The sequence below is a fragment of the Paroedura picta genome, chromosome 6 (assembly GCF_049243985.1).
Source record: "Paroedura picta isolate Pp20150507F chromosome 6, Ppicta_v3.0, whole genome shotgun sequence".
NCBI lineage: Eukaryota > Metazoa > Chordata > Lepidosauria > Squamata > Gekkonidae > Paroedura > Paroedura picta.
Window position 1 is genome coordinate 16,199,441 of NC_135374.1, and position 27,541 is coordinate 16,226,981.

At 45.9% G+C, this 27,541-nt stretch overlaps 1 protein-coding gene across 8 annotated transcripts in view; it reads left to right on the forward strand.

Moving 5' to 3' along the window:
- YAP1 (Yes1 associated transcriptional regulator) overlaps window positions 1–27,103 on the forward strand; it is a 106,602-nt gene extending 79,499 nt beyond the window's left edge. For 4 of the 8 annotated variants that reach the window (XM_077341519.1, XM_077341520.1, XM_077341523.1 and 1 more), the window contains 4 exons: window positions 2,481–2,528; window positions 20,289–20,419; window positions 21,656–21,768; window positions 24,057–27,103. In XM_077341519.1, the coding sequence (XP_077197634.1) occupies window positions 2,481–2,528; window positions 20,289–20,419; window positions 21,656–21,768; window positions 24,057–24,295 (531 nt within the window). In that variant the 3' untranslated portion in view covers window positions 24,296–27,103. The remainder of the gene's footprint in view (window positions 1–2,480; window positions 2,529–20,288; window positions 20,420–21,655; window positions 21,769–24,056) is intronic. The other 4 variants (XM_077341521.1, XM_077341522.1, XM_077341525.1 and 1 more) reach the window with 1 other exon arrangement.
- Window positions 27,104–27,541: the final 438 nt, after the last annotated feature.

The following is a 27,541-nucleotide window of genomic DNA, read 5'->3' on the forward strand; positions in this document are numbered from 1 at the left end:
AGAAACAGCCTTCCACTCTCCTATTCCGTGGTGTGTGCATGTGCAGCTTGGGCTTCCTTCTGGCATCGGCAGCTTGGAGGGGAGGGACAGAGCATCCTCTTCGGGGAGGATTTAGCTTTGTCTGTGCTGCAGAACTCCCCCCTCCCTCCTCCCTCCCCGTGCAATTTTCCCACGCAAGCAGGGCTGACACCACTCCGAGCACATCTCAGGGGGCATAACCTTTTCAGATCACTGATGCGGTCTCTGGCACAGCGGTTGGTTCCCAGCACTGACATGCCTCGCTGTCGCTTCGAGCATCCTTTTGCAGTTCTGCCACGCAGGCATCGTGTCAAACCCAAGAGATGCCAGGCTGTTTCTCGGAAATGTTAACGCTCGGCACGGTCCCAGTCTTCTGTTAAGATGTCGGCAGAACTTGTAACGTGATTTTGGGGTTTTGCATCCAGGGGTGCTTGTAGCCCATTGCTCATTTTCTAGGCAACGCATAAGCAAGCAGTGACTTTCCGTAACATGCTACGGACACGGTGAAAGCAGACCAATCGGTTCAGATAGCTTAGCAGCCTTTTCCCTGCCGCAGCCAGCATGATGTATCTGAAAGCTCACCAGGTGGGAATGAGGAAGGCGACCGTCTCCATTTTGTCTCCGGCATTCAGAGGTACTCTCCCTCTGTCAAGCCATTGGCCCGCCTGTCTTTTTATGAACGTCTCCTGTGTTCCTAAAAACGCCACCTCGTGCCATCTTGTGGGTTGAATCTCCCTTGCTTTTTATTGATTGTAACTTGAAAGAGTCCGGCTTGGTTCATGAGAATTTGCAGCTGTGGATTTCCTCCCTCTGGCTGTCCTGGGGGCACACTGGGCAACATCCGTTTATTTCACGCAACTCACCTAACATTCATAAAAATCATTCCGCTTTCTCATAAATGTGTCCTTCCAGCCAAGTCTACCATTGCCTTGACCGAGAGAAGGACAAAGAGGAGAGAGTGCACATGAATGTAGTATAATGATGCACATACCTTCTACTATAGCCAACTTGTCTAGGGCAGCGGTCCCCAACCTTTCTCAGGTCAGGGACTGCTTCCGGGGGTGAGGGGAGAGCCGACAGCCCGGGTGCCGCGCAAACGTGCACTCGCAGTTGCCACGCATGCACGCTTTCTCCACAGGTGGCGCTAACGCGCATGCGCGGAAACTGCACACATGCGCATTTCCGCCACCAGGTGCACTAACACGCATGCGCGTTTGCATTGCTGGCGTGCCGGCAGCCTCGCCTGCCTCTTCCCTTCCTTCTCGCTGTGGGCGGGGGGAGGCAGGCGCAGCTGCCGGCGGCCCAGTACCATGGCCTTCGTGGCCCACGGAGGTTGATGACCCCCGGTCTAGGGGATCTAGGTGGTGGGGGAATGGGGGCAAGGTGCGGGAGGGCTTCACTGTAGATCACTGTTTATGCTGTTGCAAGTAACTCTTGAGGGCGTAACTGTCTTTAAAAACAAGCTGTATTAACAGGCTTTTGGCTTGGCTTTAATGAGCACTTAAAAACCTTTTTTGATGGTTTTCCCTAATGGTGCAAAGATAGGTTATGATTTTGCTGCTTTTGCTTTTCTTTTTTTTTTAAACCTACGGGTATACATAACCCTGGAAGCATGAACTCAAGAATCAGCAAGGCTTACTGTCTAGAACCTTTGCCTCTCCGTCCATGCTTCCTGTCCTAGATCTCTTGCTAATTGCGTTGATTAGCTCTTAGTTTCCAAATGTCTGGCGTCAGCACTTTATCGCGGTTATGGGGCATCTCAGCATCCTAACTTCTCTTTGAGGGAATCCTTTGAAGATCCTCTTCTTGTTCTTCTCCCCCTCCCCCCACACTCTTTGGGTGACGGATCCATTTTTGTGCTCGAGGAAATCTTTTCCTTGGGCTCTTCCCCTTCGTTGCCTCTTGCTTTCTCTGCTCTCCCCCCTGGAGGTTCAAGCTCTGGAGGCATATTTTTAGGAATAACTCTGCCATGGTGTGAACTGGGTTATCCCCGTGGGGCGCATCTCTGCTTCTATGGAGGCAAAAAGCCCTCTTCTGAAGAAGGCTCTAAGACTTCTTGGGCTGAAATTTCTGAGCTTCTCCTGTAACTGCTTTGCTATTAATTCTTAAGCCAATATGTTCACTCTGTCCGCATGCTATTTAGACGAGGCTTCTAATTTGTGGATTTCTTTTCTATAGTAAATTCTCTATTTAATGCCAACTAACTACAGGCTGGGCGATATTTGCTTCCCCTGAAGTTCCCTATCTGAACAACGCTGTTTACCTGTGAAGCACCTCTAAGCACCCTGTGGCTTTTTTTGTCGTCTTTTTAACTCCCTTGCCCTTTTGTCATCTTTGGCTGTTGCGGAAACGTGCCTCTCCCGAATGCAAAGAGGGTGATGTGTCTACCAACTCAGCCTCCCCACCCCCAAACCGTACACAGCTCTTTTAATTTTTACCCATCTTATTTCTTTTGCTCTTAGGCATTGCGGAATATCAATCCCAGCACAGCAAATTCTCCAAAACGTCAGGTAGGCTCTTAATAAATGTTTCAGGGAACAAAAAGAAACATTTTTTTTTAAAGTATTAAGCTAGATCAGCTACGTAAGACGCTTGGCCCACACAAACTGACTGGCATTTTCTGACTTGAGTCACCCAAGTGGGCCTGAAGAGGATCTCTGTGTAATAAATTCAAAAGCTTGCTTCCTGGATTTTAAGGATTAGTTGCCCTGATGAAAAGTATCCTCTAGCTCAGGGGTAGTCAAGCTGTGGTCCTCCAGATGTTCATGGACTACAATTCTCATGAGCCCCTGCCAGCATTTGCTGGCAGGGGCTCATGGGAATTGTAGTCCATGAACATCTGGAGGACCACAGGTTGACTACCCCTGCTCTAGCTCACTCTGTGTTTCTGAAAAGTAATGCCATAGGTTCCAGATACCTTGTGTTCTTTGCCTGTGCTGGGAATGGCTGTGGAGTTTTCTTTTAAGCACGTAAGATCCCCGGCTTCCAAAAAACGAAACCGGCCGTTAGAAAGGGAATCAAAGCATCAAGAACCGATAATGGTAGAATATGGGAGCGTCAGCCTTTCAATCTTGATAGACTTTCTTCGGAAGCGTTATCAAATCTCTGTTGATCTACGTGGGATATGCCCAAAAGGTGGAAGTTATCAAGATAATTGGGATTCTTTGTTGCTGCTGCTTTCATTTTCAGATTTGGTATTCAAACACCTCTTTGTTTCACACTTATTCGAACATAAGATTATTACTCCTTATAAAATGCGGTTGGAAGACAGTACAGCTGTTGAGCTCCCCCCCCCCCCAAGTGTTTCAGCATAACATTAATCTGATACAACCCAGAATCCCTTTATTGGCAGTGATGGGATGTTTTGGCTTTGCTTCAGATGTTGGCTGTGCATGAAATGGACACACACACACGCATACACTCTGGCAATGTTCAAACTTGAGCTCTTACAGGCTTTTCCGGTTCATCGTAGTTATCTCTCCTCCTTCTTCAAAGGCGCTCCGAATGGTACACATGGAGTTATCCCTCCCCACCTTAAACAAATAATCCTCTCAGCAATTGCAGGTTTGTCTGAGAGCTGCCAGCTTGGCAAAGGGGCACCCTGTGAGCATTATAGCTGAGCAAGTTGTTTTTAATTGAGCCTCCCTGATTCAGGGCTGGCCCACCGTTTGCTGTATCACTCCGTCCTGACATTCATGGGCTTGTCCAAATGATTTCATGGCATTCCAGAGAGCCATGTTCTCTTGTTGTTTTGGCTAGCTGGTTTTGGCACCAGCACTCCCACTAGGCTGGAAATTCACAGTCACGGGTTCTACTTTTAGCATCCTGCCTCCAAGCAATGAATTTCATTCTTTTCTTTTGGCTGGCACCTCCTGAGAGAGTGAAGATGTGTAGCTGAACAGCCTCATGTTGTAACCTACCATTGGTTGACTTCTAGTGCCTTCCACTTATTTCATCCTTTTTAAATACGCTTCCAGTAAGATTCAGGGCCTGCAGTGACAGAAGGTGGGCTCGAAACACTTCTATTTGGCAGCTGTAGAGAAACACTCAAGGTTTTCTTTACTCTTTTTTGTTGTGTCCTTCAAATTGGGATCACTGGCACATTTAAAGGAGACTGTCAATCTGAGTTGGCTTATGCCAGAAAATCTTGGCCCCTGGGGTCAGATTTAGACTGGTGGTTGTTTCAAAGAGCACACTATTCCTTAGATTTATTTCTGGCCCTTTGGGAGGCAGCTTGGGCTGCAGCTGAGCACTGCTTTGCCAGCCCTGCCTACTTTAGTTTACTGAGGGAGTCATGGAAAAACGCCGTCTCTTAAGCGCTAATCTCACATCAGGTTTCTGCTTTTCTTACGGCAGCTGTATGCACAATCTAATATTCCTGTTTGCTTTAGAATTGTCTGCAGCATTTTTCTGTGTTCGTGTGCCTGTTGATTCTCACTGTTTGTTTATTCAATTCATCTCTAGCCCCCCTTTCTCATTCATTGATAGCCTGCTAAGATCCTTCTCCGCTCCTTCATTTTTATCCTCACAACCATGCTGCGAGGTAGGTTAGGCTGTGAGTGTGTGACTAGTCCTCCCGGCAAACACGAATGGGGATTTGAACCTGGATCTTTCAGATGCTAGTCCAGCACTCTTAATCTCTACACCACGCTGACTCTGTGCTGGTCTCCATGGTTCTGTTTAGAATCATGGAAGGGACCTCCAGGTCATCTAGCTCAACCCCCTGCACAATGCAGGAACTCAAAACTACCTGATCACCCACAGCGATCCCAATTTCAGGCCCAAGTGATCCCTCCACTAAAAATCTCCAGAACCCAGCCTATTTGTTTTTCCATTGTCTCTGAAAGAATTGGGCTGTCTTTAAACAGCGTGTGGAGGACTATACAGTCTTCTCTGCTCTTGTGTAGTTTCTGCTGCCTCTGCCCTTGCTATTGTACTTTTCTACACATGGCCTCGTAAAAGCACTTTCTCAGCTTGTTATGGCTCTGTATTTTGCTGGCACCAAGCTCATACTAGGCTCTCTTCATTGGTCTTTCAGCTCTTGGTATTTGTTTTGTTTTTGGGTTGTTGTCAGAACTTATTGGCCTTCCTTCATCTCTTCAGTGCCATCTCATATGACAGAATTTCCAGAGTTGGTCCAGTTGCTTCCTTTCTGTTCTCCAGTATTACTTACAGCTTCTTAACTAGACTCCCCCAACCCCAAAACTGGAGAAGTCATGTTGCCCTTCTGTTTGGCTCCCTAAGGTGGCTCAGTTCGCTAAAAAGTAAGGTAGGATCCCTAGGAGAACAAGCCAGCATAGAATCATAGAGTTGGAAGGTACCTCCAGGGTCATCTAGTCCGGCAGAATGCAGGAAATCCACAACTACCTGGCCATCTTCAGTAGCTCCAGTTCCATGTCCAGATGATTCCCCCTCCCAAAACAACAAAAAACAGAATCCCTTGTCAGTCTGGTCTGGAGGAAATTTGCTTCTGACCCCAAAGTAAAAAAGGTAAAGGTATCCCCTGTGCAAGCACCGGGTCATATCTGACCCTTAGGGTGACGCCCTCTACCGTTTTCATGGTTTGCCAGTGCCTTCCCCAGTCATTACTGTTTTCCCCCCAGCAAGTTGGGTACCCAGAAGGATGGAAGGCTGAGTCAACCTTGAGCTGGCTGCTGGGATTGAACTCCCAGCCTCATGGTCACAGCTTCAGACAGCATTTCTGCTGCCTTACCACTCTGCGCCACAGGAGGCTCTTAAGTAGCAATCAGCATTTCCCTGGGCATGCAAGAGAGGGCCACAAGAGCCAAGTTCAGGCACAGTCCCTTCTGCCCACTCACAATCTGCCTAAATTCACAGAATCAGCATTGCTGTCAGATGGCTGGCTTATCTTCTGCTTAAAATCTTCCAAATAAGGAGAACCCACCATCTCCCGAGGAAGCCTGTTCCACTGAGGAACCACTGCAACTGTCAGCAACTTCTTCCGGATGTCTAGCCGAAAAGTCTTTTGAATTAGTTTCATCCCTTTGGTTCTGGTGTGACCCTCTGGGGCAACAGAAAACGACTCTGCTCCATCCTCTATGTGACAGCCCTTCAGGTACTTGAAGATGGTTATCAGATCCCCTCTCAGTCCTCTCCTCTCCAGGCTAAACAGACCAATCTCCCCCAACCATTCCTCATGATAGAAGATTCTAACAGGCAAGCTTTGAAAGACAGCACTCCATTCCGGCTTATCATGTTGAATGTTGGGCGCTGCCCCAAACTGGCATACAGGGAGGGGAAGGTTACAAATTGAAAGATAAATAAGATGAAATAAATTAAAAGTTTATGAAAGCATAATCATATTTCCAGAACCTTATTATGGAAATAGGAAAGGAGAGAGGACAGTAGTTGACTCCACCATGGGGGGAGGGGAGGTTGTTTTGTTTTAGATTTTGAATTCTCTGCACTGGGAGATTTTGGGTTCTTTGGTGTGGATCCAGACTCTTGCTTCCATAGGCACAACCGCTTCCTCCCATGGGGCGTGTTTTTCCTGTCTCCCTCTCCCTTGGCAACTTGACATCCTGTTCACAACTGCACAGCATGCAGAGATGTTGTTGTGCTGTGCAAACTTTAGTCAGGATCCAGCTCTCTATCTCGAATGTTTTAAAGAGTACAGCTCGAGTGTCACAAAATTACCAGATAAGCAGGTAAGTAGGCTAACTGGCCTTAGGGTAAAGAGGTGGGCTAGATCATGGGTAGTCAACCTGTGGTCCTCCAGATGTCCATGGACTACAATTCCCATTAGCCCCTGCCAGCATTTGCTGTCAGGGGCTCATGGAAATTGTAGTCCATGGACATCTGGAGGACCACAGGTTGACTACCCCTGTGCTAGATGATCCAGTGGTGAATCTATAACCTGTTGTGAATTAGAGGAGAGGCCCCGTTTTTACCCAGCTGGCTCAAAAGAACACGTCTTGAAGATAATCAGCTTTACCGTGCATGCTTATAAAATCTGGTTTATTTCTCCTTCCATATTCATGCAGATTAAAGGTAAAGGTAAAGGTATCCCCTGTGCAAGCACTGAGTCATGTCTGACCCTTGGGGTGACGCCCTCCAGCGTTTTCATGGCAGACTCAATACGGGGTGGTTTGCCAGTGCCTTCCCCAGTCATGACCGTTTACCCCCCAGCAAGCTGGGTACTCATTTTACCGACCTCGGAAGGATGGAAGGCTGAGTCAACCTTGAGCCGGCTGCTGGGATCGAACTCCCAGCCTCATGGGCAAAGCTTTCAGACAGCTGTCTTACCACTCTGCGCCACAAGAGGCTCATTATGCAGATTAGTGGAATTAATATGCAGAAATTCAACTTCATTCTTTTTTTTAACTGTTGGAACTTTTTACAACCCGAAGAACTCACGGCTTACTCTCTTTTTAATACCTTGTTGAGCTTCTGTACACACGCGCAGGCAATTAGAAATCGGCAAGACATATGAAGAAAGGTTGGGGAAGCTTGGTCTGTTTAGCCTGGAGAGGAGACGACTGAGAGGGGATCTGATAACCATCTTCAAGTATTTAAAAAGGTGCCAGATGGAGTAGAGTTGTTCTCTCTTGCCCTGGTGGGACAGACCAGAACCAATGGGATGAAATTAATTCAAAAGATATTCTGTCTAAACATCCGGAATAAGTTCCTGACAGTTAGAGCGGTTTCTGAGTGGAACAGGCTTCCTGAGGATGTGGTGGGTTCTCCACCTTTGGAAATTTTTAAACAGAGGATGGAGAGCCATCTGACGGAGATGCTGATTCTGTGAAGGCTCGAGCGGGTGGCATAGTGCAGGGGGTTGGACTAGATGACCCATGAGATCCCTTCCAACTCTATTATTCTATGATTCTATGATCTACATTACATAAATTCAATATTTACTTTACATAAATTCAATTTATACAGCCACAGCTAAAGTAGTAGAATACACCTAGCACCCTGATTGATTGATTGATAGAGAGACAGACAGACAGACACTAACTCCCATCTATTCAGGAAATGCTTCCAGGGTTGTCAAGAGACCCTGGTTGAGAAAGCCGACCATACACAGTAGTATAGCCTACAGCCCCTAATAATTTATCCAAGTCACATTGTGAATCGTTTTGCACAGCACTACCCTATTGCCTGCACAGAAAAGGTCTCTTCCTTCTACATAGTTGATAGGAAGCCAGGAGACTGGGAGCCTTCCTGACCCCCCTCAGGTGACCCGTTCCACAGGGTGGGGGCTTCAACGGAGAGGGCAGTTTTTGATTTTGCCCAGTTGTAGGTTGGCCCCTGCTGAGAGGAGCTAAGGTGACACAATGGAGCATAGGGGGATGGGATCATTGCATAGAAGAAATGTGGTTGATAGAAGTCAGGTCGGATCCAGTACAGTAGACTTCAGTTTCCATCATATATTTATTTATTTGTTTGTTTGTTAGTATTTTTATACCATCCATTCTTTGCAGCTCTGGGCGGTTTACATTGAAACATTGTTTACATGGAACATATGGAAAATATGAAAAAAAAGAACATATAGAAAAAACACAAAAAGTAGTTTAGAAAGAAGAGTTGGTTCTTATATGCTGCTTTTCTCTCCCCGAAGGTGTCTCAAAGTGGCTTATATTCGCCTTCCCTTTCTTCTCCCCACCCTGTGAGGTGGGTGAGGCTGAGAGAGCCCTAAGATTACTGCTCAGTCAGAACAGCTTTATCAGTATTGTGCTGAGCCCAAGGTCACCCAGCTGGTTGCTCGTGGGGGGAAAAGTAGGGAATCAAAACCAGCTCACCAGGTTAGAAGTCTGCACTCCTAACCACTACACCAAGCTCGATTTGCTTCTAACATTCTTTTTGTGGAAATGCTGCCTGAGTGGGGCCATCTAATCCCAGCAGGGTAAGTCCCGGTTTGTTATAATTGAAACCGTTACGCAGGAACTGACCTGGTCACGGAGGTCCATGCCTCTGAAGTCCATCTCCATTCTCCCCAACATGGCCGGTGTCTGTTACCACCACGAACAGTGCTGTTGTTGTGAATTCCACATTGGGTGTCCTTCTGCGGTCAGTTTTCCTTGGGGGGAAAACTATGAATGCTCTTAAATAAGGCAGTGTGTGTTCGTAATTGTAAGCCTGATGTTCATGGAGTTCCATCTTCTCCCGTGTGGGCCACAGCCTTGCCAGACCTCAGACACACACGTTGGCCACTCTGCATTTCTGCCCTCTTGTCGAGGATGAAAGGGCTTGCTTGACGTAAACTGGGCCAAGGAACATGAAGAGTGTTTGCGGGGAGCCCTTCACCGACCTGGTTTCGAGCAACCATGGCAAAAGTAAACAAGGCTGGCTTTGGCGTAGGCAAAGAGGAAGGAGTCCTTTGTGGTCAGCTCATAGATAGTGTGTTGGAAGGGAGATCTGGGACAGACATTACTGCACCCACCTACCTGAGAAGGTCCATTCATGAGCACAGTTTCCCAAGAGAAGACAGCAGTTCCTTCTCTTTCAAGTCAGCAAAATCACATTTCCCCGCCCTGACTGAGAGCCAACATGAGAACAGCTGTTTGCAAGGTAAATTTCCTGAAGGAAGCAGGGAAGCTGTACTGGTCCACAACTCATGTTGTTCCATTCACAGTGTCTAGGCCGTATGTGCAAATAGCTGATTTTAAAGCTAAGCCTCCGTATTGAGGTGGCTTTCATTGGCTCTGTTGCTGTAAATACTCTGTTGCTGTAAATACTTTGTATTTCCTGCAGTCACATGGGAAGCTCATACAGTGGCAGTAATAAGTGTAGCTAAAAATGTTTTGATCTTGACAATGTCAGGCCAAGAAGCAAATTAAGGCCACTGATTTGGGGGTGGAGGGTGGCTCAGCTCAAAAGGGTTACACCAGTGGCCCATGTAGTTCAGCAACTGGTTTTGCACAGTGGCCAACCAGTTGCCCTGAAGGATCAGCTGACGGGACATCGAGGCCACGACTTTCCCCTCCTAGCCCTGGTAGCCATCAATCTGTTGCCTTAGAAGATGGAGGTTCTCTTTAGTCACCATGGACCCATCTTCCATGAATCTGTCTTAAAAGGGATTAAGCTGTCCAGCCTTCTGGCCCAAAAGTGTTCCAATTACATAACTATGTTTGAGTGGTTCTAGTGCAGTGGTTCTCAACCTGGGGGTCGGGAACCCTTTGGGGGTCGAATGACCCTTTCACAGGGGTTGCAGCTGGGTGAGCAGCTTGGCGGGGGGGCGCTGCCACCGTTGCCACTCCTCCTGAAGGCGCCCGCCAATTTATATACAGTCATGAACAATGGATCTTCACGCCGTTGGTCAGTTTCGGTTTAATTTCTCCTCCTGAAGGCGCCCGCCAATTTATATACAGTCATGAACAATTGATCTTCACGCCGTTGGTCAGTTTCGGTTTAATTTCTGTGAAAGAACACTTGCATAATTTTATATTTCATAGAATCATAGAGTTGGAAGGGGCCATACAGGCCGTCTAGTCCAACCCCCTGCTCAACGCAGGATCACCACAATATAAGGAACTGTATTTCAGGGTTGCGGCATTAGGAAGGTTGAGAACCTAGTGTTATATCTGTTTGTGGTAATCGTTTCAATACCCATTTCACAATGCTGTAAAATTAAATTTTTAAGTATTCTGAGAAGCTAACGAGGAGGTGTTTGGGGCAGGGGGGCAGGCATATCAGGAATAGTTTGTGATAATATGCTGGCATCTGATATGAACCTTCCCCCAAATAAATCCTGCTTATATGAGTGCTCTATATGAGCAGTAAGTTGGAACTGTGTTCTCAGGTATGTGCCTTTCTATTAAAAGAACATTTAGCTTTACTTGATAAGAAGTTTTTAATATTATTCTTGCCAGCATCCTGCAGGCATAAGCAGGTTTTCAGCTCATGTTATTAAATAACAGCTATCGAGTGAGTACATCACGAAAAGAAAGGGACGGTTCAAAATTATTGTAACAATAATTTTGAATCGAGTGAGTACATGGCAAAACAAGAATTTGAATCCAGATCTCGCTAGTTCTGGCCCGCCGCTCTGATGTGTATGCCGCACAAAATGATTTTGTATATCAACTCTATTTGATATTAACATATCCCCTCAAAAGTCACTGTTACCCACTGGGACTTGGCAAGAAGACGTATCCTTTAATTTCTTGTCAGTCGCCAAACCCAGGCATCCTTCCTTTGAATCTGCTTTCAGTGACCAACTTAACTGAATTTTTGACTTCATGTCCAAATTGCTCTCTCAGCCCTGTTCTGAACTGTTCTGCTGGAGTTCAGATGTGGTCAGATCCTGAATCCCAACACAGACTCTGTTTGATCAGAAGCAGCATGTTTATCAAAGTGTACAAAGCACCTAGCTATTAAGGCCAAGATGTTCGGTTGTCACCAGTATGCTGATCACACCCAGCTTTTCCTCCTGAGGGATGGCTCCCTTGATTCTCCCCCAGAAGCATTAGCTAGCTGCGTGGAAGCAGTGATGAGGTGGCTCAAGCAGAGTTGTCTGAAGCTCAACCCTTCAGAGATGGAGGTCCTATGGCTGGGCAGGAAGGGTCCAAGCAAGGGAGCGTGCCTACCCAACCTGGATAGAGTACAGCTATCAGTGGCTCACTCCACCAGGAACCTGGGCGTGATCCTCAATACCTCCCTCTCAACGGAGGTCCAGGTTACGAGAGTAGCATGGCTGGCATTCTACCACCTTAAACTACTAGTACCCTACTTGGCCCTGGAACACCTAGCCACAGTGATCCATGTGACGGTCACCTCTAGACTAGATTCTGCAACGCAGTCTATGCAGGCCTGCCCTTAACTTGATCTGGAAGCTTCAACTGGTCCAGAACGGTGCAATTAGGATCCTCACAGCAACGCCATAGAAGTCCCCACATTTAGCCCACTCTCCAACAACTGCACGGGGTACCAGTTGAATTACGGATCAAACTTAAAGTTCTAGTAATCACCTTTAAGGCCATACATGGTCTGGGCCCAGTGTACTTGAGCCTTTCTGCCTACACCTCTCAAAGAGCCTTACGCTCTGTCACCTCCAACTGGCTGGTGATCCCTGGCCCCAAGAAAGCTCTCCTGACCCGAACCGAGGCCAGAGCTTTCTCCATCTTGGACCTCAGCTCTCAGAGATGATCAGGGCCCTAATGGAACTTGAAAATTCCGCAGGGCCTGCAAAAGGGAGCTCCTCCACCAGGCATTCAGTTGAGGTCAACCAGAACCAACACATTCTACGGGGTCCCTGAGCCTCCCATGAACCTCAGAGTTCATGAGCTTCAAAGTCTTAAACCGACCAACCACGGGCCCATTGTATGTTACAGTTATGAACTTAGTGTTCTCACTGTTTATTATTGTTCCATTGTCATCTATGGTTACCAATTTCTCTGTATCATTCATGCTCCTATGTTTCTTGTGAACCACCCTGAGCCTCTTGGGAAGGCAACGTAATTAATAAAGGATCCAGTGGTAGGTGAAATGAAAGGCCTCTTCCTGAGACCCTGGATAGCCATAAATGTGCTAAATAGTTACCAAGTGATATGACCATATATGGTCATGTTGACCTGACCCCCCCCCCCCCCCCAAAAAAAAAAATGGCCTGTAGGGCAGGGGCAGTCAACCTGTGATCCTCCAGATATTCATGGACTGCAATTCCCATGAGGCCCTGCCAGCAAACGCTGGCAGGGGCTCATGGGAATTGAAGTCCATGGACATCTAGAGGACCACAGGTTGACTACCCCATGCTGTAGGGGATGGGAAGAAGGGCCCTGGGTAGGTGTGTTACGCAGCTATATGTCCCAGCCATATTCTGCTCGACTGCACTACTTCTTGGGTTTCTTGAAGCCTAAAGAATGTTTCAAGGGTTTCTCACCAGTAAAAAAAAAAAGTAGAGAAAGGCTGGTGTAGACAATACAATGGTCTGATTCAGTATAAGGCAGCTTCATGTGTTCATGTGACTTGGTATAATCTGCATTCCTTTTAGTATAATATATATTTGTGCATTTCTTGTAATGTGCATTTCTTTTTGAGCAGGAATGCGATACAGGTGGGGGGCATCAGATACTTTTCATGGGTGGACTGGACAGATACTTTTCATGGGTGCTTTAGGTTAATCCTGCATTGAGCAGAGGGTTGGACTAGATGGCCTGTGTGACCCTTCCCAACTCTATGATTCCAACTGTACAAAATACCTATGACCAGTTGATGATAAGAGTTGCTTTCTTATCTCATGGCCGTGAAATAAGGGTGCCTCAGTCTGTATAAAATATAAAGGTAAAGGTATCCCCTGTGCAAGCACCGAGTCATGTCTGACCCTTGGGGTGACGCCCTCTAGCGTTTTCTTGGCAGACTCAGTACAGGGTGGTTTGCCATTCCCTTCCCCAGTCATTGCCGTTTACCTCCCAGAAGGCTGAGTCAACCTTGAGCCAGCTGCTGGGATTGAACTCCCAGCCTCATGGTCAGAGCTTCAGACAGCATGTCGGCTGCCTTACCACCCTGCGCCACAAAATATATAAAATATATACTTAAGTAAAACATTTCCTCAACATCTATTCAAGAGCTATGGATCATTCTACATAGTTGAAGCTTTGAGGTGAAGCATTGGGTCAGCCAGCACGCCTGGGACTTGCTGTCTGTACCTCCACTGCTCATATGATGGTCAACAGGCCCAGCTCAGGGACAGTGCTGAATGGGAGATGACCTGGCCCTGCAGAATGCTCCATCTCAAGGTAAAGCTTTATTAGGAGGCAACCCCAATTCCTCACGAATGTCAAGGATTTTACTGTATGCGGGTCTCGTGGGCCACCTAGCTAAAAATTCAAAGGTGCAACTGAGAGTCGCTCGCTGATGTAGGAATTTGTACCACCATTCATATCAGTGTTTGACCCTGAGAGAAGTTCCATATAAGCAGAATAGAAGAGGCAGAGCTCAATAGAATTTATTAAACCAGTATTGTTAAATGTTGGAAGTAGAAATGGCAGACTCAATAGGGCTGAGGTAAAGGTAAAGGTAAAAGTACCCCCTGTGCAAGCACCGAGTCATGTCTGACCCTTGGGGTGACGCCTTCCAGCGTTTTCATGGCAGACTCAATACGGGGTGGTTTGCCAGTGCCTTCCCCAGTCATTACCGTTTACCCCCCAGCAAGCTGGGCACTCATTCTACCGACCTCGGAAGGATGGAAGGCTGAGTCAACCTTGAGCCGGCTGCTGGGATCGAACTCCCAGCCTCATGGGCAGAGCTTTCAGACAGCATGTCTGCTGCCTTACCACTCTGCGCCACAAGAGGCTCTTTAAAAAGCCTCTTGTAAAGCTTTACAAATCACAATAGTATTAGAATGGTTAATCAGGGGGTGGGAATCTTCAGGCTTTAGCACTGATATATTGGATATAAGTAAAACCCCAGAAGGGTTTTCTTTATTACTCTGGATCCATATTGATTTGCCCACAGTAGTAGAGCCCTTTTCAGTAAATGCAGGCATCAAAAATAATTTGGACACGATCTTGGAAAACGTTTTGTACCTATTCATTTTGGAACGACTAAGAAAAATCCTTGATACTGCTGAAATGGAAAAAGTGAATGCCTGTTTTGTCTCTGTACAATTTCATTGCATGCTGCACACTTCAGTGGCTTAATAAATTCATTCCATTTATCGCTAGAACACCTCTTGTAAAACAGTTGCATTACAGTTTTGCGTCTTACCTACTAACAGTGCGATCCTAAATGCTGGTCCCTGGAAATCTAGTCCAGGTTTTCTCAGCCAGGGTTTCGTGAAACCCTGGTGTTTCATGTCGGTCCTGGAAGGGTTTCCTGAATGGGTGGGAGTGAATGAATTTTTAATATATTTTTTGAAATGTGTTAAACATTTATCAGGTGATGATATGACCCCCTCCCAAGATGGCCAGTGATGGGCCTGGAGGGGGTAGAAAGGGGAGGGGCCCTGGTTGTATACACAGCTATGTTTCCCAACCAATATTTTGCACAATTGTGGGGTTTCTCAAAGCTTGAAGAATGTTTCAGGGGTTTCTCAATGGTTAAAAAGTTGAGAAAAGCTGATCTAGTCAATGGAGGTTAGTCCCAGGAAAGTATTCTTAGAATACCACTGCTAGTTATTTATTGGTTTAGCATATTGTGGAGGAATATTCCTGCTAATAAAGAATTCAATTGCCTGCTAATAAAAGAATTCAAAATTCTGCCCTCCCAATTTATCTTCAACAGGCTAGTAAACTCTGTCAGGCAGAGAGTGAAATGGCCATCCCAAAGGTTATGAAAAGAGTTTCATGGCAAGTAGGGATTTGAAATTTGGATTGTCCTGGCTCAGGCCCAGAACTCTCCACCAATCCGCCTTCCTGTTTTGTTGCAAAATCATCTTGACAAAAGTAGTACTGAGGTTAGATTCAAGTGGGTAGCCCTGTTGGTCTGAAGGTCCATAAGGGCAAGTTCTCAGCCATTTGCTGCCAGCAATTTATTCCACATTTGCGCACTACTCCCTTTTGTAGACATCTTTATTGAACCCAAGGTATTTCCCATGCAACATAACCTCGAGCACCAATAAATCCAAGACTGCTGAGTTTCCCTATAAATCTCTAGGATCTGTTAGCTATTTTCATGATGCTGTATGTTAATTTACTCTCGTACTTTGTCCATAAGTATGAACTGATGGCTTCCATTCCATGATGTCGGATCTGAGGATGTGCACACATTGAATAGAACTTTGTTGGTCTTAAAGGTGGCTCAAAATTTGCACTACTGAAGTATCCAGAGTTCCTCATTTGTTCTCTTGAGGCTTGCCATTTTGAAGGTGGGCTTCCAGCATTTTTCTCTGGGTGTAAGCAGGGATTTCTAGTGCTCAGTTGCTTGTTGATATAATGGACCGTCTTGGTCGAAGCACAAAACTTTTGATACCCTGTGCATTTATTTTTTTTTACTCTGGCACATGCAGGTTCACATCCCCGTTGACTATATAAATCAGGGGTAGTCAAACTGCGGCCCTCCAGATGTCCAGGGACTACAATTCCCAGGAGCCCCTGCCAGCATTGGCTGGCAGGGGCTCCTGGGAATTGTAGTATGTGGACATCTGGAGGGCTGCAGTTTGACTACCCCTGATATAAATGATTATACAAGATGTCAAGACTATGGAATGCAAGATAATGCAAGTTTCAGTAATAAGTAGCATTTAGCAGAAAGTTTATGGCTTGTACATTTAAGTTTTTGTGGATTTAAGTAGGGGGAAAAAATTAGCTTTCAGAAACCAAGTGGATAGATTTCAAAAAAGCTTACCTCATTTTTATAGTAGCTTCTCCAAGGGTCTGACAAATCATTTTGGCTCGTTTGCAGTATCCAAAATTAGAAATTTGTGCTAACAATAAACACTAAATCTACTTTCCCGAGGGCTGCTGGAAAAGTTTGACTTGAGTTTTAAAAGAGTAGTGCAGAAATTGGCGTTCTGGCAGTTTTCAGCCAGATTCCCCCCCCCCCCCAGACTTGTACATTTTTGTATATAGAAGGGTAATACATAGTTGTGGGTGTAGAACCTTTTCATGAATAGACGTCTTTCCCTTCCCTGTACCTAAGAGAAGCCACTTCTGAAGAGGAAGAGAATCCTAAGAATGCAGTTATGAGAAAGCAGCACCTCAAGCGGAAATGGGCAGAGATCAACCTGGGCTCTCTTGCAAAGCAGCCATTGTCCCCCGTAGATTACCGGTGGCCAACTTATGACCAAGTGTGCCACAAGTTGGCTTGCCGTATTAGATTGCTGTTCTAGTGCAGGGGTTGTCCACCTGTGGTCCTCCAGATGTCCGTGGACTACAATTCCCATGAACCCCTGCCAACAAACGCTGGCAGGAGCTCATGGGAATTGTAGTCCATGGACATCTGGAGGACCACAGGTTGACTACCCCTGTTCTACTTTACCCTGAATTACATATATAGACCAACTCTCCCCTCTGCCCCATGCTTTGGCGGTTTTGTCTCTTATGCCAGCGACCTGATACAAATGCAGGTCCTTATTGAGGAAAAATCTAGGCAAGCACAACTGGTGTGAGTGAGGGCACATGTTCTTACCTTGTTTGTGACACCATTGCTTCTGCAGAGCTGTCCTAAGGTGGTATAGGGGAAAATCTATGGCAGACGTTCTTGATGGCCCTGGAAGGGTTTTCCGGATGGACAGGAGATAATTAATTTTTTATAAATATTTTAAATTTGTTAAACGATTATCAGGTCATATGGCAATGTATGGTCATATCGACCAGCCCCTCCCCCAAAATGTCTAGTGATGGGGCTGGAGGGGGGCGAAGGGGGGGGGGGGTTGAGGTGGGCATGTACACAACTATGCTTCCCAACCATATTCTGCATGAGGGCATCACTTCTGGGGTTTCTCAAAGCCTGAAGACTGTTTTTGGGGTTTCTCAATGGTAAAAAAGTCGAGAAAGGTTAATCTATAGTTTGCTCTGGAGACGCTCAGCCGCTCACCGTGACTCATTTGCTAAGTGTTTCACTGATAAAATGGCTTAAATGTACCCAGAACTTCATCCTACTGGAATAGCAGTTTCAGATCATTATCTTGAGCACAGCTTAATCAGTTACTTGAATGAACTTCGATTGTTGCAGCCTGATGACGTGGGCAGGTTGCTTGGAGTTCAGCCCACCATATCAAGGCTCGACCATTATGACTTGCAGTTTATTAAGATGAGTCAGAGAAGATTGCTTGGTTAGATCTTGGAGGTGCTCAATGCTTCATTAAACATATATTTATTGCCAACAGCTCTCTGTGGACCCTAATGACTTGGACATCAGTTAGCTGGTGGTAGATATCACCTTTGTAGACAAACCTGACCAAGCAGTGGTTGGGCAGCTCCACGCTCTCTTAGATGAAATGGGTAGTGTAGGTACCCATTTCAGTCCAGTTTCCAGTGTGAGTTGCTACTTAACAAACTGCCTTTGGCAAATTTGGGGTGGGGGGAGTTTTTTTTCCCTTCATGTGGCCACATTGTTTTCTATCCCCTGTTTCATGCTTGCTGTTAAGCATAATTATTAAAGGTAAAGGTATCCCCTGTGCAAGCACCGAGTCATGTCTGACCCTTGGGGTGACGCCCTCTAGCGTTTTCATGGCAGACTCAATACGGGGTGGTTTGCCAGTGCCTTCCCCAGTCATTACCGTTTACCCCCCAGCAAGCTGGGTACTGATTTGACCGACCTCGGAAGGATGGAAGGCTGAGTCAACCTTGAGCTGGCTGCTGGGATTGAACTCCCAGCCTCATGGGCAGAGCTTTTAGACAGCTGCCTTACCACTCTGCGCCACAAGAGGCTCTAGCATAATTATTACTATGTCTCTTATTTGCTTTGAAACTAAATTTTAAATCCTATGTTGACTTTTGTTTTGTTTTGTTATGGGTCGTAAACAAAATGCTCGTCCTTACTATTTTTGATTTTTATGTTGCAAGCATTTTGAGTTTGGCATAAGAATTTGCGAAGTATCAGTTCTCCTGGACGGTCCACTATGAGTCAGACCCTTTTGCTTCTGTCAAAGCATGCTACAAATCTTTCCAGTCTGCATCACTTGCTGCGTTGGTGAACTGACAGCAAAACTGTGGCTGTAGCAATCCTCATTAGTTAGTTGTTTTTCTATGCAAAATGTTGTATATCTTTATGTAACTGACCTGAAAATACTCTTTTAAGAGTCTTTGTTATCAACCTTTTGCAGATAGATAACTGATGTCTGTAAAAATTGTAGTAACCCAGAGGCACAAAATGGTGGAAGTGGGTCACAAATCTAGGTTTCCCATTGGTAAACCCAACGGCATACAGTATAGGCGGACTGCAGATTAATGCAGTCAGTGGTATAGACCAGTGGTCCCCAACCTTTTTATCACCGGGGACCAGTCAATGCTTGATAATTTTACTGAGGCCCGGGGGCGGGGTAGTCTTTTGCCGAGGGACGTCGCCGCCACCACCAGAGCCCCTGCTCCACTTGATTTCCTGCCGGCGCCCCTGACTTCCCGCCGCCCACTGGGAGCTGCTGCCAGAAGCAGCTTTGCAGTGCCACACCAAGCGGGAGCCCCAGCCATGGTGGCCACTGGAGAGCACGGCAGCAGAGTGGCAGGGCAGCCCCCGAGGCAGCAGCCGGGGAGGAGGATGGGGGAGGAGCCACGGACCGGTACCGACTGATCCGTGGACCGGAACTGGTCTCCGGACCGGGGGTTGGGGACAGCTGGTATAGATTTCTCCTTTTATGTTTGTACCTTTTAAAAAAGTATAACTTTTCTTAAAAGTGAAATTCCTCATTTAAAAGTTACAGGCTTTTTGCACAATGAAATTTGAGAGCCAGCATGGTGTAATGGCTAAGAGTGGAGGCCTCTAATCTGGAGAACCAGGTTCAGTTCTCCACTCCTCCGCATGCAGCCAGCTGAGTGACCTTGTGCCAGTCACAGTTCTCAGAGCTCTCTGTTGTGTCTGCTGTTGGGAGAGGAAGGGAAGGTGATTTGTAAGCCGCTCCTTCGGGTAGCAAAAAGCAGGGTATAAAAACCCACACTACTACTACTGATCTTTCTCTTCCTCTTCTTCTGTAACTAGAAATGTGCTTTTTCATAATGATGATTTTCTTCCACCGCACTTCCACACCCATTGACCACTATCCCTGCTTGGTCTCAGACCTTGGCCATTTCAATTTTCCTCTGGAGATTTCTCCCACTCCACTGTGGCATCAAAGTTATTGCAGCCCCAGTATTTTGAAGGCAAAACAGCACAAGCTTTGGAACAATGGTTCTCAACCTGGGGGTCAGGACCCCTTTGGGAGTCGAACGACCCTTTCACAGGGGTCGCGGCAGGGCGAGCAGCTTGGTCGGGGAGGGGGGGGTGCCATCCACACAACAGCCTTCCGGGGTAGATCGAGATAGAGCGTTTGTCTGTCTGGAGCAGTGGAAAAGACTGAGATCAGCATGGCGGGACAAGAGGCAGAACTGAACTGAAAAATCCCGTAGAAAACCCAATTGATATACAATCATGAACGATGAATCTTCACGCCATTAGTCAGTTTCAGTTTAATTTCTGTGAAAGAACCCTTGCATAATGTTATGGTTGGAGGTCACCACAACATGAGGAACTGTATTAAAGGGTTGCAGCATTAGGAGAACCACTGCTTTAGAAGGAAGAAATGCATGTGAATACTGGTACAAAGGTGAAATGTAACACAGCCAGAGCACAGGGCTTAAATTGGCGTAGCGTTTGCGTGGAATCACAGTCTCTGCTGGCGGGTTTTGAACCCCGTGTGGCGCGTCTTAATGCAGCTGCTTCTTGTTTGGCAGGAATTGGCTCTCCGAAGTCAGCTTCCCAGCATGGAACAAGACGGCGGCCCTCAGAATCCAGTATCTTCTCCCGGAATGTCTCAAGAGCTGAGGACCATGACCACAAATAGTTCCGATCCTTTTCTTAACAGGTTTGTAGCTGTGGCCACTGGTGGGTTTGCTTAGTCAAAAGAGGATCATTTGCAAATTCTGTTGAGCTCATGTAATCGTCTCTTTTTTGAACATCTCCCTGTGCCAAGAACCACGGCTGTAAATGAATCTTTCCTTACATGGCAAGTCCGGCTTGTTTCTTCTTTCTCTCTCTCCTTCCCTGTGTTTTAGCGTTGAGGGTGAAAAGCTGTTTCCAGCAGGAGGAAGTCGACTGTTCAGACTTGTAGGAAGGGTTTGTCTCCCGCAGTCACAACATGTTTGCGCAGGCAGCGTTGTGATGAGCAGCCATTTAGAATTACTGATTTGGAAAGGCTTTTCAAAAGCTAGTAATGAGATCTACCGTGGAGCCCAGTTTTAAGGAGTTTCTCGGTTCTATTTTTATGCCTGTAGCATTGACACAGGAAACAGTGATAAGACTTTGGCGGGTCGTATTACAAAGGACACACAGTTTCCCCTGACTTTTAAAAAAGAAATGCTGCCCACAGATCCTCGTTCGAAATGTTGACTGTCCAGTTTTGATTTTGAGAAATGCTTGGCACAATTACAAAAGATGAACTTGAAAATGGAAGATCTGAAGATCCTAGGGGGGTGGACAGAGAGAGCCCATTAACCCTATTTTGCCCTGACCTGGATAACCCAGGCTAACCCAATCTCAGAAGCGAATAAAATAATTTTCAAACTGGCGATGGCAAATGAACAGCTTATTCCACTATAAATAATTCTTCAAACTTCCAAAAAATCAGAACAAACTCCTAAGTATTTTTTAGTTTTCAGAATCTTCATCAGTGATGTAATTGTTTAAATTATAGGACCTCTTTAAATACATTCCTATCAAATATCAGACAAATGTAATCTTGATCCTGTGATAATATGTATGTGGTATAAACTCCAAATGTTTCTATAGTGTCCACTGTACAGAGGTCTACAATTCTTAGCATCACCCAGTGTAAATGCTCTTTAGTAGTGTCCCCTCTCAATCTCAGAGAGCTAAGCAGGGTCAGCCCTGGCTAGTCTTCACTGGCAGTCTTCAAGCAAAGGTTGGATACGCACTTTCCTTGGATGCTTTAGGATGCTTTGGGCTGATCCTGCGTAGAGCAGGGGGTTGGACTAGATGGCCTGCATGGCCCCTTCCCATGTTTTCTCCAGGATGAGAGTTTTCAGTGTCTCTGCATTTGAACCGTTTGCAGCTCCTTTCATATGTGTTGTCCTCTTTACAGTGGGACTTTCCACTCAAGGGACGAGAGCACAGACAGCGGCCTCAGCATGAGCAGCTACAGTGTTCCCAGAACTCCAGACGACTTTCTCAACAGTGTTGATGAAATGGATACAGGTGTGGTTCCTTTCCTTCCCGTGATGCTCTTCATTAGGCGTTTTGCAGCTTGTCTGGAGGCGGACGATAGGGAAGTAGGCACTTGGGAATAATGTCAAAATGTACACACCTGTCCCCATTTAATAGAGCCTCTTGTGGCACGGAGTGGTAAGGCAGCAGGCATGCAGTCTGAAGTTCTGCCCATGAGGCTGGGAGTTCTATCCCAGCAGCCGGCTCAAGGTTGACTCAGCCTTCCATCCTTCCGAGGTTGGTAAAATGAGGACCCAGATTGCTGGGGGGTAAACGATAATGACTGGGGAAGGCACTGGCAAACCACCCCGTATTGAGTCTGCCATGAAAACGCTGGAGGGCGTCACCCCAAGGGTCAGACATGACTCGGTGCTTGCACAGGGGATACCTTTACCCCATTTAATAAGGGTGGGTCCACAGAATTCTAGGATAGATGGGAAGCCAGAAAAGGCTAGGCATCTGTAAATAATTTTGTAAAAAAAAACCAGTACAGTCTTCTTTAATCACCTGGATTTTTAAACACTGTTGCGGCACTTGTTTACTCCTGATGCAGAAAGTATCCAACCATTCTTTGGCTTTGAGGGACAGGGCTTTGCCTCTTCTACTGCTGCCCTCTGAAATTTTGTTCACGGAAGAAGAAGAAGCCAAAGAAGCAGCAGCAGCAGCAGAAGAGTTGGTTCTTATATGCCGCTTTTCTCTACCCGAAGAAGTCTCAAAGTGGCTTACGTTAGCCTTCCCTTTCCTCTCCCCACAACAGACACCCTGTGAGGCAGGTGAGGCTGAGGGAGCCCTGATGTTACTGAAGAAGAAGAAGAAGAGTTGGTTCTTATATGCTGCTTTTCTCTACCCGAAGGAGTCTCAAAGCGGCTTACTTTCGCCTTCCCTTTCTTCTGCCCACAACAGACACCCTGTGAGGGGGGGAGGCTGAGAGAGCCCTGATATTACTGCTCAGTCAGAATAGCTTTATCAGTGCTGTGGCAAGCCCAAGGTCAGCTGGCTGCATGGGGGGGGGGGCATGGAATCAAACCTGGCTCACCAGATTAGAAGCCAGCACTCCGAACCACTGCACCCAGCTGGAAGCCAGTTGGGGGAACAGGAATCCCCATCCCTCTTTTGCAATAGAAATGTCATTCCACGAGAGGAATTGTGGTTGAATACAGGGGTGGAATCTGGCCTCTGATTCTGCCTCAATCTCTCATCCATCCTGCTGCAGCTTGCTTCCCTAGGACACCAGAAGCAACATCTATAGCAGGGTCCAAAGGGCTGCATATATGCATCCCAGACTGTTGTGCAGTTCCATGTTTTGTTCTTGGCTTAAGGCACGCTTGGCGGCGGCGGTGGTGGGCAGTTGGCATACTGTTGAGCGAATGGTTACGGGTGCCGGCCTCTAATCTGACGAGCCGGGTTTGATTCCCCACTCCTCCTCCACATGCAGCCAGCTGGGTGACCTTGGGCCCATCACAATCCTATTAGAGCTGTTTCACAGAGCTGCCAGAGCTCTCTCAGTCCCACCTCCTTCACAGGGTGTCTGTTGTGGGAAGAGAAAGAGAAGGGAACGCAAGCCGCTTTGAGACTCCTTCGGACAGTGAAAAGTAAGGGATAAAAATCAACTCTTCTTCTTCATTGTGCTGCTTGTAATGGTTGAATCTTCCCCATCTCCGCCCACCTCGTCTAGTTACTACATTGGATACGTGCCCGGAATAACAGAGCAGTATGAAATATCAGTGGAAGAACTACAGAATCAAAGTCTTTGGGATGAACTCATGGTTGGATGCATTAGTTGGATCAAGCCCGAGGATGCAGTGATGGCCACAAGCATAAGCAGTTTGAAAAGGGGATTAGATAGATCCATGGGGAGTAAGTCTTATTAGTGGCTACTAGCCATGGTGACTGGGGGGGACCGGGGACCTCCATGTTCAGTGTCACAAAACCTTTGAACCCAAGAACCAGAAGGCAACATCAGGGGAAGGTCTCAATTTCTGTGCCTTGTTTTTGGCCCTTCAGAGAAACTGGTTGGCCACTGTGTGAGACAGGATGCTTGCCTAGATGGACCACTGGTCTGATCCACCAGGGCTCTTCTTAGGTTCTCATGAAGGCCTCATCCTCTATACCCTGTTGTTGGCCATCCAGAGGAACCGCTTGGCCACTGTGTGAGACAGGATGCTGGACTAGATGGTCCACTGGTCTGATCCACCAGGGCTCTTCTGATGTTCCTTAGTGATACATTTGACGTTTTCAGTATATTGATGCTCTTGCTTTACATCCACATTGTTATCTAGGTGACACCATCAACCAAAGCAACATCCCTTCCCATCAGAACCGTTTTCCAGATTATCTTGAAGCCATTCCGGGGACAAATGTGGACCTTGGGACGCTGGAAGGAGATGCCATGAATATAGAAGGAGAGGAACTGATGCCAAGCCTGCAGGAAGCTCTGAGTTCTGATATCCTTAATGATATGGAGTCTGTACTGGCAGCCACCAGGCTAGATAAAGAAAGCTTTCTTACCTGGTTATAGGGGGGGCCTCAGGGAGACGACGAAGTCTGAAATCTTTGAAGGATCTAAGGAGAGACGACCTGTACCTGACGCCGGGAACAAGCCTGTGCGGCAGAAAAGGCTTACTTGGCTTACGATCAGAGAAGAAAAAACAAGTAAATGAACAACATACTCCAGATTCTTTTCATCCAACATTTTGTTCTTCCTTGTCCAATCGCTGCTGTTATACTGCTGACCTCTTTTCACAGTTGACTCTGAAGAATTAGACTGTTTGTTTTATCTCGCCCCCCCACCCCGTCCCGCCCCAGCTCTTGCAACTACTGTTCAACGTGGTGGTGATGGAGGGCGAGGGGGAAACGTAGCAAGAGAATAGACCAGCCCTGTTTCGGATGACGACTGCCATTCCTTTTTTTTTTTGCCCCTCTCTCTGTAACGCGTATCCTTTTTTAAAAAATCTAATGCGGATTTTGTTGAGTTTAACTCTGCACGACTTTACTCGCAGCTGACTTCGGTGGTGTTCTGCCTGTGGCCAGTGGCAGCAACATGACTGACTGGTCTGCTAGCCAAAAATGATGTTCTCTGATGGGTGGGGAAGGGGGAGGTCGGTGCTCATGTGGAGACAAGCATCCGAAAACGGCTCGTGAACCTCGAACGCCGCGCAAAAACCGATTGGCCACAGTGGAGCGGCTTGACAGCCGTGTAAATGAACGGGAGTTGCATGGCTGTGACGTTTGCTGGATCATGGCCATTGTGAGCACATGATGAGCTTTCCCTGTTGGCTTGCTCACCTTTTATGGCACCATAAATCATGAGTCATTTTACGTAAACTTTATGAATCTTGATTGTGACCTCTTATTCTAGCTTATAATTTTTTTTTTCCTTCTGAATCTTAGTGGGCTTTTTTTTTATTATTATAACAGTAGGTTTGTAAGTTAACTTTTTTTTTTTAAGTAGTGAGACCGAAATTTCCTGACTTCACTTAGTCTTATTTAAATCGGAAATGGTTGACTTTTTTAAAAAAAATACCTAATCTAGTGTAGTCAGCCAGAATATCTATTAGTCCTATGTTGTGCTTGTAACTTTTTTTTTTTTAAGATAGCTTTGAATGTATTCCTTAGACTACAGGATCCATGGCTTATTTTTTATGCCTGACTAGTCAGAATTCGAAGCAAAGATCTGCTTAGGGGCCTTGTCCTAAATTTACTTCCTTCCTTGAAAATTTAGCTCTGCTCGTTTCAGAGGAACTTGCTTCTGTCTAAATGTATTCAGGATTGCCATTTCAAGGGCGGTTAATTGTAGGGAAGTTTTGTTGTTTTTTTAAATGATTTTCTTTTTAATACAGCAACTATTACGCTATGAGATTTCATCGTGAGACAACTCTTGCCATTGCGGGAAGAGCTTTTATAGCCTTGATGAAATTGGTGGCTTGAAATTCCAAAGTCCCTGATGGATGGAAAGAAATAGACAAAAGATGCTTTTTCCCTGTAGTTCGTTTTCATATCATCTGCACTGTCACCTGAGTTTACAATACTGGCAAGAACACTAAAGTTTTAAGGTGCATCAGAAGCTGAATGGTGCATATAATAAAAAGACTGTAAAGATATGTGTTAGAGGGCAGGGCGGGCAAGTAGGAGAGTATTTTAGTCGTAGTTAGCTAGCACTGAGAGCGAGGGCCCCGAATGTCTTGACGCCATGACTTTTAGCAGGAAATAGCTGCCCTTGCAGTTGTCTGTGGGAATTGTATGACGTGTTTTCCAAAGAGTATTTTTAAGTGAACAAAAAGAGCACGAATCAATGTTATGGTATAAGCTATGAAGTATTTCTGTGGGTTTTTTTTTTTTAAATGAATTGGCACCAACAAGTACCTTAAGGATCTGATATCATTCCTATTGATTTGTTTTCCTTAGATTCAAGATCTTATCCATTTGCCTTCCAAAAGTGTTTTGGGCTGAAACTTAGAGCACAAGAGATATGGAGGTGGGTGGGGGGGTGGAATTGGTGGTCCCTCCTAGTTGATCTGGTCATAGGCCTCTTGGCAATAGGCCACAGTTTAATGGGCCTCTTATCACCTTGGACATATCAGCCATGAAAGCAGTAATGTGAAGAGGGGTCAAGAGAGCAGATCACACTCCCATTAGGAGGCTTTTTCTCTAGTCTTCCCACCATTCCCCCCACCCCCTCAAAAAATCCCTGTTTTCCGATACAGGCTGATGCTAAATATAAACTGACATCCAGTCTTATAGATGGACAACAGGGAGAAAATTCAGTGTTCTTGCAATCCGTGTCCCTGTTTCGTATCCAGATACCAGAGGACCACTTTGTGCCTATTTGAGCACCAAGTAGGAAATGGTGAATTTCTCTTCCTGGGTATCGCATAGCTAGATAATGCTTTGGTTCATCACAACTTCAAAGTCGGAACTTTTTCTTCCCTTTCTTGACGTTGTACATACACTACACAGCTTATACTGTATCTGAGCAGCACTATTGGAGTGGTACAGACGTGAAACTGGGGATTCTTGAATTTCTCTTAACACTAAACCTGTTTTATGCAATACTTTAAAACTGTCTAGTCCACTTTTTAAGCCTCTTCGTTTGATGGGAAATGTGCCTTAGAGATAAATTTGTACTGTTGGGCAGAGAAATAAATAAAAATAAACCGACGGAAAGTTTTTATCAAATCTATCACTTGACAAAAGTGGCTTAACTTTTTTTTTTTTGGACTGAAATGCAAAAAAGAAAAAAAAGTGTTATGGGGTAGTATTTTGTATTTGATTGGTTGTATATATTTAAACAGATCACTGTCCTAACTTCGTAGCTTCTAGATTTTTTTTTTTAAACTACAGTGTGTTCAGAAAGTAATTGAAACGTGATGAATTCTTATAAGTCTTCAGCATTATTTGCCTTGGAATACGTACCGTTTCTGTAAATCACATGGATCAAAATTTGTGTACCGATCAGTGTTGGAACTCAAGCAATGCAAGAAGAAGAGAGACAATTTTCAGAGTGATTGACGGTAACTGAGCTTTTGCACATCTGGAGAATCCATATTAAAATGACTTCACTTTTAATTATGGGGGGTGTTTTCTGTAAGAGGCAGGTGTGTGCTTGTCTAAGCTGACATTCTCTTTCCTTTAGGGAGAAAAGAAAAACCCTCCTCCATATTTTAAAATGTTTTCGATCAGAGAACTCTGAAACACAACTTTTTTTCCAAATATATATATAGTTACAAATGTTATATTTTCTTTAGATGTAAGAGCATGCCTCTGT